The sequence below is a fragment of the Strongylocentrotus purpuratus genome, unplaced genomic scaffold (assembly GCF_000002235.5).
Source record: "Strongylocentrotus purpuratus isolate Spur 01 unplaced genomic scaffold, Spur_5.0 spur5_scaffold_8, whole genome shotgun sequence".
Taxonomy (NCBI): Eukaryota; Metazoa; Echinodermata; class Echinoidea; order Camarodonta; family Strongylocentrotidae; genus Strongylocentrotus; species Strongylocentrotus purpuratus.
Genome location: NW_022145614.1, coordinates 24,984,722 through 25,003,137, shown reverse-complemented (window position 1 = coordinate 25,003,137; position 18,416 = coordinate 24,984,722). Strand labels below are relative to the sequence as shown.

At 35.1% G+C, this 18,416-nt stretch overlaps 2 protein-coding genes across 3 annotated transcripts in view; one reads left to right on the top strand and one right to left on the bottom strand.

Annotated features, from left to right (window-relative positions):
• The first annotated feature begins 1,768 nt into the window (after positions 1-1,768).
• On the top strand, positions 1,769-8,072 carry LOC752971 (mitochondrial import inner membrane translocase subunit Tim21). Its single transcript, XM_030976064.1, has 6 exons — positions 1,769-1,911; positions 3,086-3,148; positions 4,527-4,624; positions 5,591-5,664; positions 6,544-6,643; positions 7,831-8,072. The coding sequence occupies exons 1-6, from the start codon at positions 1,893-1,895 to the stop codon at positions 7,918-7,920; spliced, it is 444 nt and encodes a 147-aa protein (XP_030831924.1). The 5' UTR covers positions 1,769-1,892; the 3' UTR covers positions 7,921-8,072.
• Positions 8,073-9,826: 1,754 nt separating this feature from the next.
• The window catches only part of LOC578698 (protein O-glucosyltransferase 2), a 41,667-nt gene continuing 33,077 nt past the window's right edge, over positions 9,827-18,416 (bottom strand). The window contains exons 8-11 of one of the 2 annotated variants that reach the window (XR_004062217.1): positions 15,876-15,965; positions 15,039-15,143; positions 13,801-14,306; positions 9,827-13,582 (exon numbers count right to left, since the gene is read on the bottom strand). Coding sequence is in view for 1 of the 2 variants with exons in the window: in XM_030975162.1 (XP_030831022.1) it covers positions 14,289-14,306; positions 15,039-15,143; positions 15,876-15,965 (213 nt within the window). In the remaining variant the exon portion in view is untranslated. Of the gene's footprint in view, positions 14,307-15,038; positions 15,144-15,875; positions 15,966-18,416 lie in introns of both variants that reach the window. The other variant, XM_030975162.1, reaches the window with a different exon arrangement.

Here is an 18,416-nt window from a genome sequence, read left to right as displayed (position 1 = left end):
AAAGATGCTGAATGAGTTGAGCTGTAGAGGAGCGTATTACGTCTTCTCGTCGTTATCAAGCAAGCTGTTACAGAGGTGCACGACGTGTAGTACAAGGTCTTCCGCAGGTGATAAATGGCAGAGTCAGCGTCAAATATGTAGCCAATCATTTACACCATCCCGTCCCTATGGCGTGAGACAGGTATGTAAAAGTAATTTGCAAGATGCATTTTTTAAGGAGGGGGGGGGGGGGGCTGTGACAAAAGATCATTCACAATTGTAATTCACTGATAAGTAAAGAGGAAAATTTGAAAAGAATTTAACATTGGGCTCATGTCAACCTATTCTCTTTAAAATGTAATTCATAGGCATTTGTAGGTGTGTCATTTTTCTCTGTATTTTGAAACGCACATAAAGGAAGGTTTTTCTAATAAAGCCTTTTTTCCCTGCACACAAAATGATGAATATCCTTTTTGTTTGAAACTTGTCAATATTTCTTTTTAGGCCAATTAAGCTTCATATCATATTTCTCGTCGCAACTTCCTTCTTTACCCCCTTTATATCATGTTCATTCCAACTACACAAGGACTTGGATGAGATGCCAATTTTGTGTGCCTTGTAATGATTTGTGATTAAAAGGGAAACCTCTGTCCCCTCCACCATTAAGTTGATTTAATTAATAATAAAAAATGTTACTTATAAAGCGCTTACCACCAAAGTCTCTAAGCGCTATTACACACAAAATAGACTGATAAACAATTACATATTAAACAAAACTAAAAAGTGCAAATAAACCTACAAATTACAATACACATGGAATACACATCAAAGTGAACAGAGTTAATAAATCATCGAACGCAATTTGGAATAAATGTGTCTTAAGAGTCTTAAGACAGTTTTGAATAGGTTAACAGTTGAAAAGTTTTTGACATTTAAAGGTAGTCTGTTCCAAAGTTTAGCAGAAGCTTTGCAAAATGAGCGATTACCATAAAAGAAAATATATTCATGTAGATCAATATATTCATTTAATAATAATGGCGGTAAAAAATCTGATATGAGCAAGAAGACTATGAGGTTGCTGTAATAACGAACATCATCACTTCACAAATTACAACTCTATTACCTTTGAGAGCTATTCTTCATTTGTTTTGTGCCATAAATCATATAATTTTCACTTTTTGTTATATGTCTGAAATGTATGATCAGAGACACATCCTTTTAAATATGATCTCACAGATATCACACTAACATGTTCCTTCAACAATAGTAAATGTAGGTGTCAGGCGCGTACGCAGGATTTTTTCAAGGGGGGGTTTTAACATTTATAAATCGGGCCGAAATTTCGCAACGACTCAGCCAGCCGCTGAATAAGCGGGGGGGGGGGGGGGGGGGGGGGGGGGGGGGGGAAAGAGGACATTTTTTTTTTTTTTGGGGGGGGGGTCTCGAAATTTGAAAATTTGACATTTTGCTCCCTTGGGGGGGGGGGGGGGTAAGGTCACCTTTTTTAGGTTAGCCATGGGAATAATTTTTTTTTTTTTTTTTTTTTATAAACAAAAGAAAAATCCAAAGGGGGGGGGGTTTAGGAGGGTTATGGGGGGGGGGGGGTTTACACACAGAAAATTACCAAAGGGGTGGGGGGGGGGGTGGGGTTAACCCCCCAAACCCCCCCCCCCCCCCCCCCGCCCCATGTGTACGCACCTGGTAGGTGTTATTTAAAGAATTGTTTTTGTTTGTAAACTACTTGAAATGTAGACCTTGATCATTATTGATATTTTCCAATATTTTTCATTCATATCCTTTTTCTAGATATTTCCTCCTGGAATGTTGCCTGTCATCGATGGTTCTCTGTTTCTTCCAGTATCAACCAGCAGAAAAAAGCTGTGACTGAGAGAAAGACAGGCTCGGATGGGCAAATGACGTTAAGAAAGAGAGGTAAATAGCAAAACTACGTTTTAAGATAGTGATGTTTGCAGAGATGGCGGGAAGGCTTAGTGATGCCTTATTAAAGATATTATCCACAGCACTGTATGTAACACAAACCTTAGCATTTGATCATAAGATAGATTGATTAATCATATAAACAATCGATTGTTAATAGTGCTTAGTAGCAAAATACACCTAGGAATCAGTTGAGAGGACGCGATGGCTCAGTGGTAGAGCAGTGGTCTCGTAACCGGTAGGTCCCGGCTTCAAAACCAAGTCAATGCACTTGCGCTCTTTGGTAAAGCATCAATCCTCAAATTACCAGGTCCATCAGAGAGGACTTAAAGCCGTCAGTCCCCTGGTTGCTTTCTTAGCAGTTGGATAAGCCAATCATCATCAAATATATCATCTTTGCGTCCAATATGGAGCCTACTTCTGTCATGAAATATTCAATATATTTTAGTTAAGTGTTCTTTTTAGAACCCTTAGTGATGGACCACTTAAACCAATGTACTTTTTTAGAAATTTCCTTAGATCGTATGCATCTTGACTTTATGTTGTTGTATTTTGGGCAATCATAGGACCCATCAAAAGTATCAGTTGTTACAAAGTAAACTGGTGTCTCATTATGCAGAAAACTTTCATTTGTTGGGGTAATCGTAAAATGTAGTTTATGCTTCTACCAACCTTAAAATTTAGTTAGCAAGCTCCTGTGGACTTTCCCAAGCCCAGTGATTATTTACACTGTTTCTTACTGTTTCTTGGTCTTTAATTGTACTCTCCGTGATCTTGCAGTCTTTCTGTTCATCCAATTCCATTTACGTGATTCTTTTTACCATCAACTTTCCTTGTGCATGAGTCAAAGACAAGATATGAGGTTAAAGGGAGTGTAGACTGACAAGACTATGCATCCCTTGGCCTGACTCGGAGGCCAATCGGGTATAATACGACTACGGACGACTCAACTGCAGCAATCACGTGTGTGCAGCACACTAGAAACCGAAGCGTGAGGAGAACTTTGGTCTGTTTTGCGAATGCTGACAATGTAGAGATTAAGTCGATGACTACCATTAATCAACTCCATTCATTTACGCCAGTTTTCCAAAAGAAGACGTAGATGGCGTTAACAAGTATTTGCCAAGCTACACTCCCTTTAAGAAGAATATCTCATTTTTCTGTTCAGTTGCACAGACCTCCAAAGATGCATCCTATGCAGGCATCATCGTTCTGGGTGTTGGAATTACAGGTGAATTCATCTTTATTCATTTCATTTATTTTCAGTTCTGTATACAAAATAAAATCAGTATTACATTGAAACATGCGTGGAGAAATATCAACTTATTTTAATCAGAACTGGCCAGGGCTCCAAGATAAGCAAAGCTTGATGCCCTGTGTTTCACACATTTTGAAAGCAGTTCCACTAAAAGTGAGAACTTGACACTTCTGTGTGCCCAGTGTAATACATTTATTTATATCATTATTAATTTTGTTTGTGTGTCAATAATAATAAAAAATAAACATAACTTTTATAGCGCCAAATCCACTCTATGGAGTGCTCAAGGTGCATGTAAAAATAATTGAGAATTAAACAAGCATTTTTCCATGATTTTTTTAAAGGGATCAGAGGTTACTTTTTGATGTCTTCAAGAATCCAATGACTTGGAGCTGTTTTTTTTTAATTTGCTACTTGATAAAGTAAGACTTTTCCAGTGATTTCATATGAATCAGATTCTTTAATAGCTTTCTCCCCATTATTGTCAGAGCTAAACTGATATCTGCTCCCAAGTATCTTTATCACTTTCTACGCCGAAATTATTTAACCTGTATTGAACATCATTACAAATTTGTCCATTCTTTGTTCAGCCTACTTTTTTATAAACAAAATATCCCTAAAATATTCTGGTTATAATTTTGGGACATAAGTTAAAGGTTATTTTAGCTTTGGATGAAAAGGATGAACGTAGCAGTTCAGAATTTCAAGTACATGAATTGTTAACGAGGAATTGTTATTGGTGTATCAGTTCTATATATCGTTCCTATTGTCACGAAGTGACGGTAGTGAGAATAATCCGCACGCAAATTGTATGCAATTTTCATTCACTACCGTCACTTCGTGAAAATAGGGACGATATTTGTGGTCTTCTGTAAATGTAAACAGGGCTCTATTTTCCCGGCATCCAGCTGAAGTATCTCTGTATAAATAAGCCCTAGATGTTAAAGTTGCTTTGAAGGTCTGGTATTAGTATATTGTGTAGCATGAACCGGTACGTGTTTAGCTCTGCTATAACACTTCAGGTGCGTTTATCATGTTTTGCCACTCGGAATCAGCATTTCTATATGTACATATCGAACCCCACTATACGAACGTGATTTGCGGGATGTCGCATTTATCAACTATCCGCGATTTGAAATCATCTCTCAGGAACGCGATTATGGCTCTATGTCACATTCAAAACGCACCTTTTTTCAGCGTTTCTATAGACGTTTGAAAACAGGCTTGCATATACCACCATGAAAATTTGCCTGAAACAAGTTTGAAAACGCTGATTTTAGGCAAAAAAGGGTCTCATAAACGCACCCTTTGATAGCTGATTTACAATATTTTTCCTTTATTATTCTGACAGGTCTGATGTTCTTCACACTGGGGAAAGAGCTGTTCTCGTCTGATAGTCCCAATAGCATTTACACCAAGGCTTATAAAGTGTGCAAAAAAAATGTAGAGGTGAGTGTTTGTGCAATGGTCTTGCAGAAAAATCTACAGTTTTGATACAAAACTGGACAAATAATAAAATACAAGTACCTCTATTTTGTTTCAAATTCCATGACTTTGTTTTCAGCTGCAGGAAATTTCTGCTATTTGTTTTGTGTACGAAACATGAAAAAAATCATCTGGGCCCTGTTTCATCAAACTTATCATCAATAACAAGTTACAATGACTGTTGAAAAAGCTGCTGAAATCGTGGCATTTGATTGGCTGAGATCAAATTTGTCATAGAAATTTAGCATTTGTTATTGATAACAAGTTTTTGTAAAACAAGGCCCTGAACTTTGATTCTGAGTGTTCCAAACTGAACAATCCAGTCGTAATGTGAAACCTTGTTACAGTTCCTCTATATTGAATTGACATTTATTTCCATCATCATGACAATATATACAAAGATAAAATATGGAATTTCATATATATAACAGATAACAATATGGGGTTAGATATAAATTGACATAACAGCATTCAAAATATAAAGAAAATATGAAGGTATAAACCATGGTACAAATGGAAAATGGTGCATCCGTAAAAGCCAATAAGGCTTAAAAATTGAATGCACCAGGTGCAGAAGTAACAATTAACATACAGTATACTTGGAAGAAGAAGAAGAAAAAACAAACAAAAAACAAACAAATGAATAAAAAAGTGAAGTATTTAGTATGAGAGGTGAGGTAAATTATGCATTATAAAGAGAGAGAAGATGTTTCTTGTAAAGTGTTTTGAATGCATTATTAAATCTGACATACTGTAAAAAAGGGCCAACATATCATGTTGTTATGAACAGAATTTGAGTGCAGTGTGGTCATTGGTTCCTCAACCATGGGTAGAAGCAAGAGTATGCCATTGCCCACATACGGATCTGTCTCCATGGAGATTTTTAACGACCCCAAATGACCATAATCTGCATGTTTTGACTCCTGTTAGATTCAAGATGCACTGGGTACTCCTATCAAAGGGTATGGAGAAATGACGAGGAGAAAGCGCAGGAGGCATGTTAGGTAAACTTCATCTCCCTCTCATTTTTTTCTTTTTAAATTGAAGGCCTGATAAAAACCCGATTAAAATCGGGTTTTCTGATTTTTTCCTGATTTTTTTCTTATTCTCGATTTAAATTTTTTTTATTTAGAAAAAATATATTATTTTTAACCAGATTTTTTCTTTCTTTCCTATTTTATCCTGATTTCCCCTTATTTTCTCTATTTTCCTATTTTGCCCTATTTTTCTTACTCGAAAGGGGGGAATGTTGTTAGATGCCATTTTTTTCCGCGTGGCTGAGGGGAAAACTAACAAACTTTTTTTTTTTAGTGCTCACTATCACCCCTGTTAAAAAATTTAAAAGCAAGCTTAAAGCAAAATGGGCATGGGGTTAAAGTGCATACAAATGTGGGACACTACATTTTATTTATGATTTAATGGTATATTGTATTCAAATCCTTTCTCGCAGCGTAGGCTGCATTGTACAACGTTTTAACAAATAAAAACAAAATGCATATAATTATACATAACAATACTATATCAACAGATTATAAGGAATAAAAGAATGATATGCGATTTGGCATGATAAGAGTTAATCATAATTAATATGATTTATATTATTAAATTTACCAATTTTCTGTCCGAAGGGAAAGAAAAAAAGAAAAAGTAAGGTTAGAAGTCATTTAGAAGAGAAGGGAAAAGGTGTATGAGTCAAAATAGAAGTAAAAGAGTATTAAAGGAAAAGAACAGGAAAGACGAATGAAGAGAAGGGAGGGACTGAATTTAGAAGGCTTTAGTAAGGACAGATAATAATTATGATCCTGTAACAAGACTGACTTTTGAGTGTTTTGCAAGTACAAACTTCAAGACTTTCTTTTCTGTATTTGTTTGTTTGTTTGCAGTCATCTTGAGTACTCCCAGGATGGTGTGAGCTTCATGAGGATGAAGTTCTACTTGGAAGGACCTGAGAGAAAAGCCACTGTACATCTGGAGATGAAGAAGGTAAGGGTCTTTAATCTGTCTTATTGAATGTTTTTTAATACAGACTTGTATTTTGCCCCATCTTTATATGTTTAAGAATCTGTTTAAAGTAAGGAATAGTTTCCATTTGGGACCGTTTTTAATGCATATTGAATGCTTTTACAGACTTGTATTTTGCCCCTTCTTATTCATTTCAAGTTATATGTTTAAGAATCTGTTTATAGCAAGGAATAGTTTCCATTTGGGACCATTTTCATGCTTATTGAATGCTTTTACAGACTTGTATTTTCTTTTGGCCCTTCTAATTCATTTCAAGTTATATTTTTGATAATCTGTTTATAATAAAGGAATGGTTTTCATTTGGGGGCGGTTTGATTGCTTACTAAATGCTTTTACAGACTTGTATTTACCCCTGCTAATTTCTTTCAAGTTATATTTTTGTAAGTATCTGTTAGTAAGAAATGGTTTTCATTTGGGACCATTTTGGTTCCTCGATCATAGGATCAAAGATAATAATGATAATAATTAGATCAATTTAAATAACGCAACTACTATATAAATATATTCTACTGCGTTGTGATAGTTGTGAGGTAGGTAAGAAAACAATCTCTCTGTTATAGGCTCTTTTGTTTCCTTAAAAATGTCTCTAAGAATCTGTGTAGAAGATCAAGTCTGGTTTCCTTCTGCTCCAAGATGAGCTTTGATCTAAAGAATTCTTGTACATGTAGCATGATGTAGGTAGACATCATATCTGTTCATTGTGTCCTTTTTTTGCCTCTTTGAAAGAAAATTCTTGTTCAAAGAGCATCTTTCCATTAAAACTTCTTTTCTGCCTCACTAGACATACAGATAACAACTAAATTATTCCTGCCCCTTGAAAATTTAATGTTTTTCTTCTTTTCTTCGTAACTCAAGAATGAAAGGTGGACTGGTTGAAAAGAGGCCTTTGTTGAATACTATTAGATGTAAGCTTTAATATGTCACATTCTCAAATTAATAGAGACAAATCAATTTGTTCACATACTCACAAAAATATAAAACTTGTTAAAAGTATGAATAATTTAGTTGTTAACTGTATATATATGTAACTGAGCATATTCAAAGCCACAAAGCAAGAGACAATAAGAATAAATTGATAATCAAGACGATGTTCTCTGTTACTCAAAACATTAATCTTGTTTTCTCTTTTCTGTTTTGGTCAATTACAGAATGAGAGTGGCCGATACGAGTACAGGTATCTCTTTGTTGAACTGGACGGCTATCCCAAGCGCACCATCGTTCTTGAAGACAACAGATAGTACACAGTGAAAGAGACAGCAAGCCAAGCATGGGATAGTGCATCCGCTTGATAGTCCAGCTTCAGTCTTTCTTATTTTAAAGGGAGTGTATCATGGCAAATACTGGTTATCGCCATCTACGTCTTCTTTTGGACAACTGCACGTAAACGAATGGACTTGATTAACTGGGTCAGCGCGCGTTAGCGTCCGCGACACAGACCGAAGTTCTCCTCACGCTTCGGTTTCCCACATGTTGCAAGCATGTGAATGTCCGTAGTCGTATTATACCCGATTGGCCCTGAGTAGGGCCACGAGAAAGACAGTCTCGCCATGATACACCCCCTTTAAGCAGTGACAATGCAGAGTCTTAGTAACACTGTCCCTGCATTGTAGCAGTTAAAGACCATCTGATTTTGGCTTAATTAGTGCAGGTCATCTTTAATTTCGCCATGTTATCAAAATACCTGTACCAGGAGTCTGAACATTTGATCATGTGCATGTATGTTGCATGTAAGACTGCAGTATGAGGACTACAATTTTGACCGAATATAAGGAGATGTAGGACAGAGATAATGGATTATTACTTATTAAGCACAGACATGCTTGCTGTGCCAACTGATTCATTATATTCATATTCCAAATCATTTTTCAATTGTTGTTCACATATTTCCTATCAAATTACTTTCTTCTATGATAGGAAAAGTACATGGGTAGAAATGTTTTTTTTTAAAGGGATTGCTTAACGAAGTTAAATCTGAGATGCATGGCCCTACGTATTATCAGTTTCTGTGATATTGTGTTATAGTGAAGCCCTAAAAAAATTGTGCTTCAAAATATCAAGAAGTGCCTCAAAAAAGTAAAAACCTGTGAGGGACTGGTTTTACCATACTCGTTTTCCCCAATAAACTGTAGTGTTATGAACACCGTTTGGCAAACGCAAAATTTGATTTAGAATTTCAATCATAAATATCTTGATAATCAGACCGGCGATCGGCTTGTAAAAGTCATGGGGTTCCTGACTGACCTAAAGGTTTATAATTATCATTGCAGTATTTTTTAAAGGATCTATAAAGACAAAGTTACTGGATCCCTTTAAAGCAAAATGTTTGCATAAATATGAAAAGCAGTAATTATTAAAGTCATAATATGAAGCGTTTGATTAATGTTTTCTGTATAATTCCCTTCATTTTAGTTCTTCCTTTTAAAATGGAATTTTAAGAATAATTGCCATCATCATTGGCTTGAAATATTTGTGCAGCAAAAATTTGAATTTCACAGATACTTAATTTGAAATGCTGCTATAATATTGTCTTTGATTATGTAGAGAATTGACCACCTCAATTTATTTGTTTGTGATTTCAAATCATGTTAATGTACATCTTTATCTGATGTAAGTGCCAATGAATGCTGGAAACATGAATTTTATAACATTTATGTGGTCTATACGCAGTCAAATCATTTCAGTTTGTAATACAATTTGAGTTTAGACACATCCACCCTTAAATACCTAGATGGACACAGGCAGGATACAGATGAGAGAGAGAGAGGCGACAAAAAGAGGAAGAGGATATATGGAAAGGGAGACAGGAAGGGAGATGGGAAGAGAGGGGGATGTGGGGAAGAGAGGTGGTGTGAGAGACAGAAAGAGGGAGAGGAGAGATAGGAAGAGTGAGAGAGAGAAGAGAGACATAATGAGGTAGAGGAGGATATATGGGATGAGAGGGGAAGAGAGAGAAAGCAAGAGAGAGAGGAGAGAAAAAGAGGGAGAGAAGAGATTATAGGTAGAGAGACAGAAAGAAAGAGGAGGATATATGGAAAGAGAGAGAGAGAAGAGATATGGAAAGAGGAAGAGAGAGAGAAGAGATTTGGGAAAATTCCTCACACAAAAATATTTTTCCAGCTTAAACATACAAATCTGAATCAAGGATCACATTCTTCATTATTTTAATAATCACATAACTTAACCCAAAGAACGAGTCATAAGTGACTGTCCATCAAATCAATCGATCCAACATACATATTTTTACATATGTTAACTGAGGTTAAACTTACAAGAAAACTGCGTTCATATCAGACAAACTGGTGCATCATGGTTGATGATAAGAAACGAATGACAAAAAGGTTTGGCTAATGTGAATGCAATGTAACAGACATGTATTTCCTAATCTATACAATTCTACACACACTTGAACACACCAAAAGGTATATACTTCGATATATAAATTTAAAAAAAACACACGAAACAACAGATTACATGTATTACAGGGAAGTGACTATGCACAACAGTTAAAATTCTATTGCAAAATCCTTGCATATAAAATATATGAAGTTCATCTAAAAGTCATATATGCAACCCTTTGCCACACTGTACATTTTCTGCACTATTTTATTAAAGAGAAGGGGGTTTGCATAAAATCCATGTCAATAAAAGTGCTCTTAAATATATTGCATGTGTACAATGAGAATATATTTATACTGTACAATTGAGGATTTTTTCTGCGAGTTGTCATCAAAAAGACAATTTCTAAAATTTAATTTAAATAATTCAATGTTGTCACTGAATTATTATCATGCACTTTACTTTTACAAATCTGATCTGATCACAAATTTTGCAGAAACAATTTCTTACTGAACAATTCTCAACAACGATTTGTTTGATATCATTCGTGTGCTTGCCAACTACTGTAAAGATCAGTCCTACAGGCTGCTTAGTGATGGAGACGACACACAAATTTGTCTCTACTAGAACACAAATGTGGCCTCCTTTATTTTAATATTAGATATTCTAAGAAATATAAAAAAAACATAGAAATATCAAAAGAATGTGAAATACCCTGTAGGCCTACATAACACTAAAAATTCAGCATACTTCTACATCAAACTCTATAGTAGACAAATTTGAACTTCCACATTGATTGATAATTACATTGTAAAAATAAAATATTAAAAACTCCATTAATTTGGAACATTTCTTGAAAAAGAATCAATAGCATAAACTTTTCTAATCTTTGCGAATGATCTTGAAAGGCGGCATATGTAAGAATCGATCAAGGTAGGACAAATCATACTTCAAAAGCTAGCATGATTCATAAGAAATATGTGTGGCTTAACATAAATGTATCTTTAATTCTATGAAGAAAACTGTCTACAAATGAATTATAAAAAAACGACAACTGCCACAGAAATGTTTCAGGATTAGGGTACACCAAAATAAGGATTAAAGGTTGATGGAATAACTACAAACTCTGAACGTAGTCATTCCTCTGATAACATGAAATTTTACTTGAACCTGCTGTTATTGATTTATGCAATTCTAGCAATTAATTGGTTGGTTCTCTTTAATAGTGATGTATGTATTTGATTTTGATCAGTAATTTGTGTTGGAATGTCCAGAGTTTTGCATAAAATGTACTTCTCCGTTTCTTTTTTGTAGCATTTTGGCATCTCATTAAAAAAAAAAATCCTCAAACCCTACCTAGTCACCATAGAGATAAAAAAAACATACAATTGCACTAATTTTGCTACCGTTGAGTACAGGTCAACAAGATAATATACATGTAAAATGTCTTGCAATCTATATACATGTATATAATATTAGAGTAATTCTGTACTATATTAAATCCATGTGTTGACATAAGGTGTCACAAAAATAATGAAGAAGAGAAGTTTCATGCTTTAAATCTATCAGTTTTTATGAGGTCACAACTTTCCGATGTACCTGACGTCACTATCAAGTGATACATAAGTTATCACTTGATAAAGATTTTAGGTACATTGAAAATTTGTGACCTTATCAAAACTGTTGGATTTAAATCATAAAACTTCTTTCTTCATCATTTGTTGTGGCAAGAGTGATATAAAGGTAGACATTTATGATGTGGCTGATTTCTACAGCTCTCTTTCTTATCCCAAAATTGATGTTTCGTTCACTCAAGTGTTCTTTTATTAAACACAAAGGCAGTTGAAAAGTGAGTTAATTCCACCCCTCTCAAATCTGTCACATAAATTAAAGTGGAGTGATCATTAATGATTCATCAATGACATGAGCTGTGCATTTGAAGATCAAAGTCTTTTGAAATTTGAATAAAAATCACTGAATATTTGTAATTTTAAGTCGACAAACTGGCAAGAAATAATTGGAATTAAAATTGAGATGCACAAAATTACGTTATAAAAATGACAAATCTAGCTGAATCATGATAAAATTGAGTGATGATAACAACTCCTGTTATTAAACTGTGAAGGGCATTTTTAGGTGAGTCTCGAAAATGTTTACATCTTTTGTTTAAAGGGAAACTTGGTACATGTAACTTTATTCAAAGAGTAGGGGAAAAAACCTTGATATTTTTAGTGTTATATAGTTACATTGCAAATTTTATGCATTTTCCAATCTTTCTGAGTGTTGCAAATGGACTCATCAAATTTCCATTCAGAGCAAAGAATAAACATATGTATAGTTTATACCAGTACATTGCACTGAAAATTGCATAGAAAATCATACAACCCCCCCCCCCCCCCCCCCCCATCCATTGTTTATATCATTACCGGGTTTTGCGGCAGAAAATTTGCAAACATTGATGCATCACAAAAAAACTAAAACTTTTACAGTATATCAAATGGAACGAGGTGGAATGGAAATATCAGGTACATCTGATTGTGAATGTTTCAAAATAAAAATTGCCCACTGAAAATAATCCCTTAACAATGAAACAGCTGAATATATATACAATCAAAACGATGCATAAATGGTACATTTGTTGCAAATTTTGTCATTACCAAAAAATAAATTATCCAATGCAGAATGATAGCATAAATACGAGTACACTAAACTTCAGCCTACATTAGCATTTCAGCCTATATCAGCAGCTGCTAAGTCACTACATGTACCTCAATAACTACAGTAATCATAATTTTTACAATTGTACGAAAAAAATAAGTCATCCTAATATCAAAATGAAAGCACTCAATAGTCAAAGCCCAGTTGCATGCATCCTAATCTCCCCTCTCAAATCTTCAACTGTAATAAGATTTGGCAAAATCGTCATACACGTATCTTATAATGGTGCTAATTAGTCAGCTAATTACCGGTAGTCAAATTTGTATATAAAATTGTGGGACTAAGTAGAACTATACTAACTAGTTCTATGTGTAGTAATGACAATTCAAAAGGACTCTATAGAGCTTGAGGGACTCTAGACTGACCCATTGGTTCCACATTCACTTCGATGAAATTCAATTATAAATATGAACCCATAATACATGTACATCTTAGGACTAGAAGGACATAGGATCATTGATGTGCAGGACCAAAGAGATAGACCAGGGTCCTGTCTTATATAGAGTAGCGATTAGATCCGAACCAATCACAAGTCCTCCAATCAATCACAAGTTTACAGTCTCCTATATCTCTTATGTACCTAGTTGCGATTGATATCAATCACAAAAAATTTGTGATTAGTCGCTACTCTTTAATAGGGCCCAGGAGAGCTATAGCAGGAGAAACAAAAAGAAAGATTAAAAAAGCTCTCTTAAAACACAAGGAGTAGCAATTTCTAAACTAAACTGAAGGATCCTGCGTGAAATAAAAAATGTAAGCACCCCAAGGTAAAGTCAGCATTTTATTTTTTAAATACTATTGCAGCAGCTTCTGCTTTCTCTAATGTAAACACAATTATACATTAACCTTTTTTCCACGTTAAAAAAGAGTTACACCATTGCAGAACGTAACTTTCCTGTACAAAAAACACCAATTCCACTAAAATATAACCTCTATATTTAATACATTTACGAGTTGGTAAGGACAGAGTTTGCTACAGAGATGTCAATATGTTGTTCTGCCTTCAAGATGACTCTATGGTCAAACCTGTCTACTGAGACCACACAAGGGAAACATACATTAACCTTTTTTCTACGTTAAAAAGAAGAGTTCCACCATTGCATAACATATTTTCCCTTGCAAAAGACACCAAATCCACTAAGATATAACCTCTATATTTAATACATGTAAGAGTTGCTAAGGACCGAGTTTGCTACAGAGATGTCAATACGTTGTTCTCTCTTCTACATGACTGTACGGTCAAACCTGTCTACTGAGACCACACAAGGGAAACAGAGGAAGTGGCCTATCTGGACAGGCTACAGTCGCTACACAATACAAATTTCTTTCTCGAGGGGGACAAACTAACTGGCCACTAGAACAGGTTTGACCGTATTTACTCCAAGAAGTCGGTAGAAGAACTTGGAACCTGTATTTGATACAGGTTGGGCATTTCTCTCTGGAAGATCGTTATCTGCCTCCAGAGTTGGTGGGACTGGTGTATGGCACTTCTGCCTCTGGTGCTGTTGCACCGATGGACTTTCTTTGTAGCAGGAGCACCGCTATGGTCCCATTACAATTCTGTGTGTCTCTGAAGAAGAAAAAAAGAACGAAAAGGAGAGATATGTCAGTGAAGTAGAGAGCTTGGGTGAATTTCTGTTTAAATTGCTGAATCACTGTTAGTACCTTCAACAGCCCCACTAAAAATGTTGTTGAAATAGAAATAACATTAAAATCAGAAGAAATAGACAAGGATTATATGTCAGTTTCAAATTTATTCTTGAAAATTCATGCCAAATTCATACCTTCAACAAGAATGTCGACCAGAACTGTACATTCCGAATCGAATATCATATTATTTCAATATTAATATTATAAGGTGATCTGCCGCAGATCTGCAGGTCACCTCTTGATTTTGTCAGAATCTTTATTCTTTTGTTATTTCTTTATTTATTGTTTCTTTCTGCACATTTTTTAAGGTCAGATTTTCTAAAAAGCGTATATCAAACAATCACAATAAATTTTTACCCACTAATTCCTCTTGGTGAGTAATAGAAATCCTCTCCCTCTCAGTGTGATCAGTAAACCTTATCGTCATCTAGGAGCCATTTTGGGAAATCACATTATCAGTCATATCTTCCTCACTAGCCATAAAAAAAAAAAATTTAAATTTGGCACTCATAAACTTCAGGTCATGGGTTATTATCCACGTATATTAGTGTCTACGTGAGCTGATATTGTTAATATCCTCTTAAAATATATTTTTATAAATAGATAAAAATACTCATGTGTGATATTTGAAAAGAATGTCTCTGTTGCTTACTGTTGATTCATTTGGGCAGTCACAGTTGTTGTTTTCTGATGGTTGTTCTAAAAGCTCCATGCCCTCGTGTATCTTTGGTGAACCAACCTGCCTTGATGCATATTCCTGTCAAGATCAAAAACACACATCGGTGTCAGATGAATACACAATGTGGTGTTTATTTAATATGTGATACCCAGAGATGCCAACCTGTTGACACACACATAAAACAGACTGAATATCCTAAAAAATCAGATTTTCACAAAAACATGACACTACCACTGGCCCATTGGCCCGGGCCAGTAAAATGTCAGAAAAATATTTTACCGGTAAGAACAGCAGGCAAGTAAAATGTTTACTCTTTTATCAACATTTAATGAGAAAATTGTAAAGCTGCCGATTTCATTGGAGTGCCACTCCAATGAGAGAAGGGGGGGGGGGGGGGGGGGGGGGGGGGGGGGGGGGGTGGGGGGGGGGGGTATGCAGTTAAGTGTGCCAAAAAAAATCCCTAACCATGGGGCATGATTTTGCGTTGGAAAACCCCTCAAAAAGGGCCCCATTTTCAGATATGCTATTTCCTTCATAATAATACCTCACACAAATTCTCGCTAAAGTGTAAATCAAAGAAGCAAAAGTAATTGAAATCATTTCCCTTTTCATCCAAAGTCCTTATAATGGGTACCCTTAACTATTACAATGACCCTTGAAATGGGTAGAGGTTTGGAGGCACATCCTGATCCAAACCATATCTGAGAAAATCCCCCCCCCCCCTTGAAGAAATAAACACTGATCTGATCCATGTCTGTCATTTAAGACTCTTTTATAGTTGTATGCAAGCTTTTTTCTTCATTATCTTACCTCTAAAACTTGTAAATAATAACAGAAGATATTATTGGACGTCAGGTTCTCTCTCACGTAAGCTTTCCCATTCTCAGCTATTGTCTGTGCCTGTATACCAAGAGATTAAAAACAAAAAATATTCAGCAAATATAAAAATGGCGGTTTTACATATATACTATATAAACACAGATAGAGGGTAGTAACCAAACTATTCAGAGAAACGAAAGTACACATAGACCTCTTTATACATAACATTACTGTGTTTAAACCATAGATAACATGTATTTTCTGTGGAAATAGAAAAGACAAAGACAAACAAGAGCTATTTGAGAGTGTGCTGTCCACAATTACTACGCCGTCCGTGCCATTCTCACTTCCGCACAGTTCACCAGAAGCTTATTACCATAAGCAATTTGAAATTTGATATTAATGTATCAATATTTGTATTCATTTTATGACACTGTGAGCTTTGAATTTTGACCTAACTACCCCAAAATATAATCTGTTTGTTTTCATTTTGGTGATACACACTATCAACAGGATTAACGCTCACTAAGGCCCGAATTCACAAAGGAGGTTTAAATTTAACCCATGGTTTTAACCTTCATTTTAATACATAACCCATGGCTTAAAACTAGCGCAAAGTAAGCGCAACACAGTCAAGAGGTCCAATATTAGACGCGCGCAAGGCAAGATACGCTTATTTTGCCTTTTTTAAAACCGTGGGTTATGTATAAAATGAAGGTTAAAACCATGGGTTAAATGTAAACCTCCTTTGTGAATTTGGGCCATAGTGTTTCTTGAGATATTGCAATGAGCAGAGCTGCCAACCTTGTGCGACCAAAAAAAGGAATCATGATGGCAAAAAAAAGGAATTTCAAGCCAAAAAAAAGGAATTCATGAAAAACGAAACTTACAACCATGCGCGACACACTTCCAACGCAGAAATGTTCATTCATCATGCTGTTTTTTCCAAACAAGCAGGTAATTTTTTTGGTGGTTTTGGTATTATCGGCATTTCATTTTTTTTGGAGAATATTTTTCTCTTCAAGTATGTTTTAAAATTAGTTTCCTATTGAATTTGTGATCAAATCACCATTTTAGGGCAGTTGTTTGACGTGCGGTATGTAAAAAAAAAATTAAATTAAAATTTAAAAAAAAAAATTAAAAATATTATTAAAAAACATATTTTATGAAGAAAAAGTAATACCGTAATTTGGAGGAAAAAACGGAGTAATTCCGGCAAATATGGAATGGTTGGCAGCTCTGAATGAGTCTAAAACCTATAATATCACAAACTGACCTCTATGACCTTTGACCAATTTACCCCAAAATCTCTACAGATTGTGTTTCTATAGTGATACATACTGTCACCGAATTCAATTCATACCTCAATTGATTTTTGAGATATCACGATAACGAGAAAGCAGGACGGAACTATGTACGGATGGACAACCCAAAAACATAATGTATCCGGCACCCCCTTTGGTGGGGGGGGGGGGGGGGGGAATAACAAGCAATGGGAAATCATATATTTTGATAGGTTATGTTACTATTTTTAGGGATACAATCAAAATTGGTGGTGGATGTGAGATCGCAGTGACAAGAAGATGGTGATTGGGGTGGATGAAGTTTCATAAGCTGGGACCCTTTCCACAATGTCCTTTTTCAATGACAAATGACAAAAATTAGTGACAAATCTGCTGATAACCAATCAAAAACAAGGATTTCAGTAGCTTAAAACAAAAACTGTTGTTTGTCTCTGATGACAAGTTTTGTGAAACGGGGTCCTGGGGGGTGTTTCACAAAGATTCTAAGTCGAACTTAACTCTAAGTTGGACTTATAAATTATGGAGAGTCATTTGTAGCCTTAAAATCAAATATATTCACAAGCAAACATTCAAATATTTTAGACTTTTCATAAATTACACATCAAGAACATGAAATCTCCCATGATAATAGAAAATATGATTGATTTGACCTAATATTTTATGCCTTTAAAAATAAATTTTACAAGATATTTCAAAGATGCTAACAGCTTTCCATAATTGTAAAGTCCAACTTAGAGGATAAGTTCAACTTAGGATCTTTGTGAAACACTCTCCTGGTCTCAATCCTAGCTGGTAGAAGGTTTATGATGAGAATAGAAGGCAATGGTACACTTTAAAACCAACCTGTAACTATAACGAGATGAATTTGCCCTTGACCTAATAAATGATTTCTTTTTTTTTAAACAGAATTCCTAAGAGAACAAATAATATTTTCAAAAATATCCAGCCACCCACATTAACAAAACTGCCTTTCTCTATTAAAATTGACCTCCTTTTCCTAGTCTTTTATGTCTTTCCTGAGGGAAAGTAGAAACTTAAACAAAAATATATGAACAAAAATAATGCTTGTCTTTTAAAAAGAAATCAACCATACGTGACAATATGTCAGTGTATATTTAGCAGGTATAATAGGCTTTGATTACAAACCAGCAGACTGTGAAATTGGTTCTTTTGGGTATATTAAATCAGGTCTATTTAAACAAAGTGTGACAAAATGGTACAAATGCAT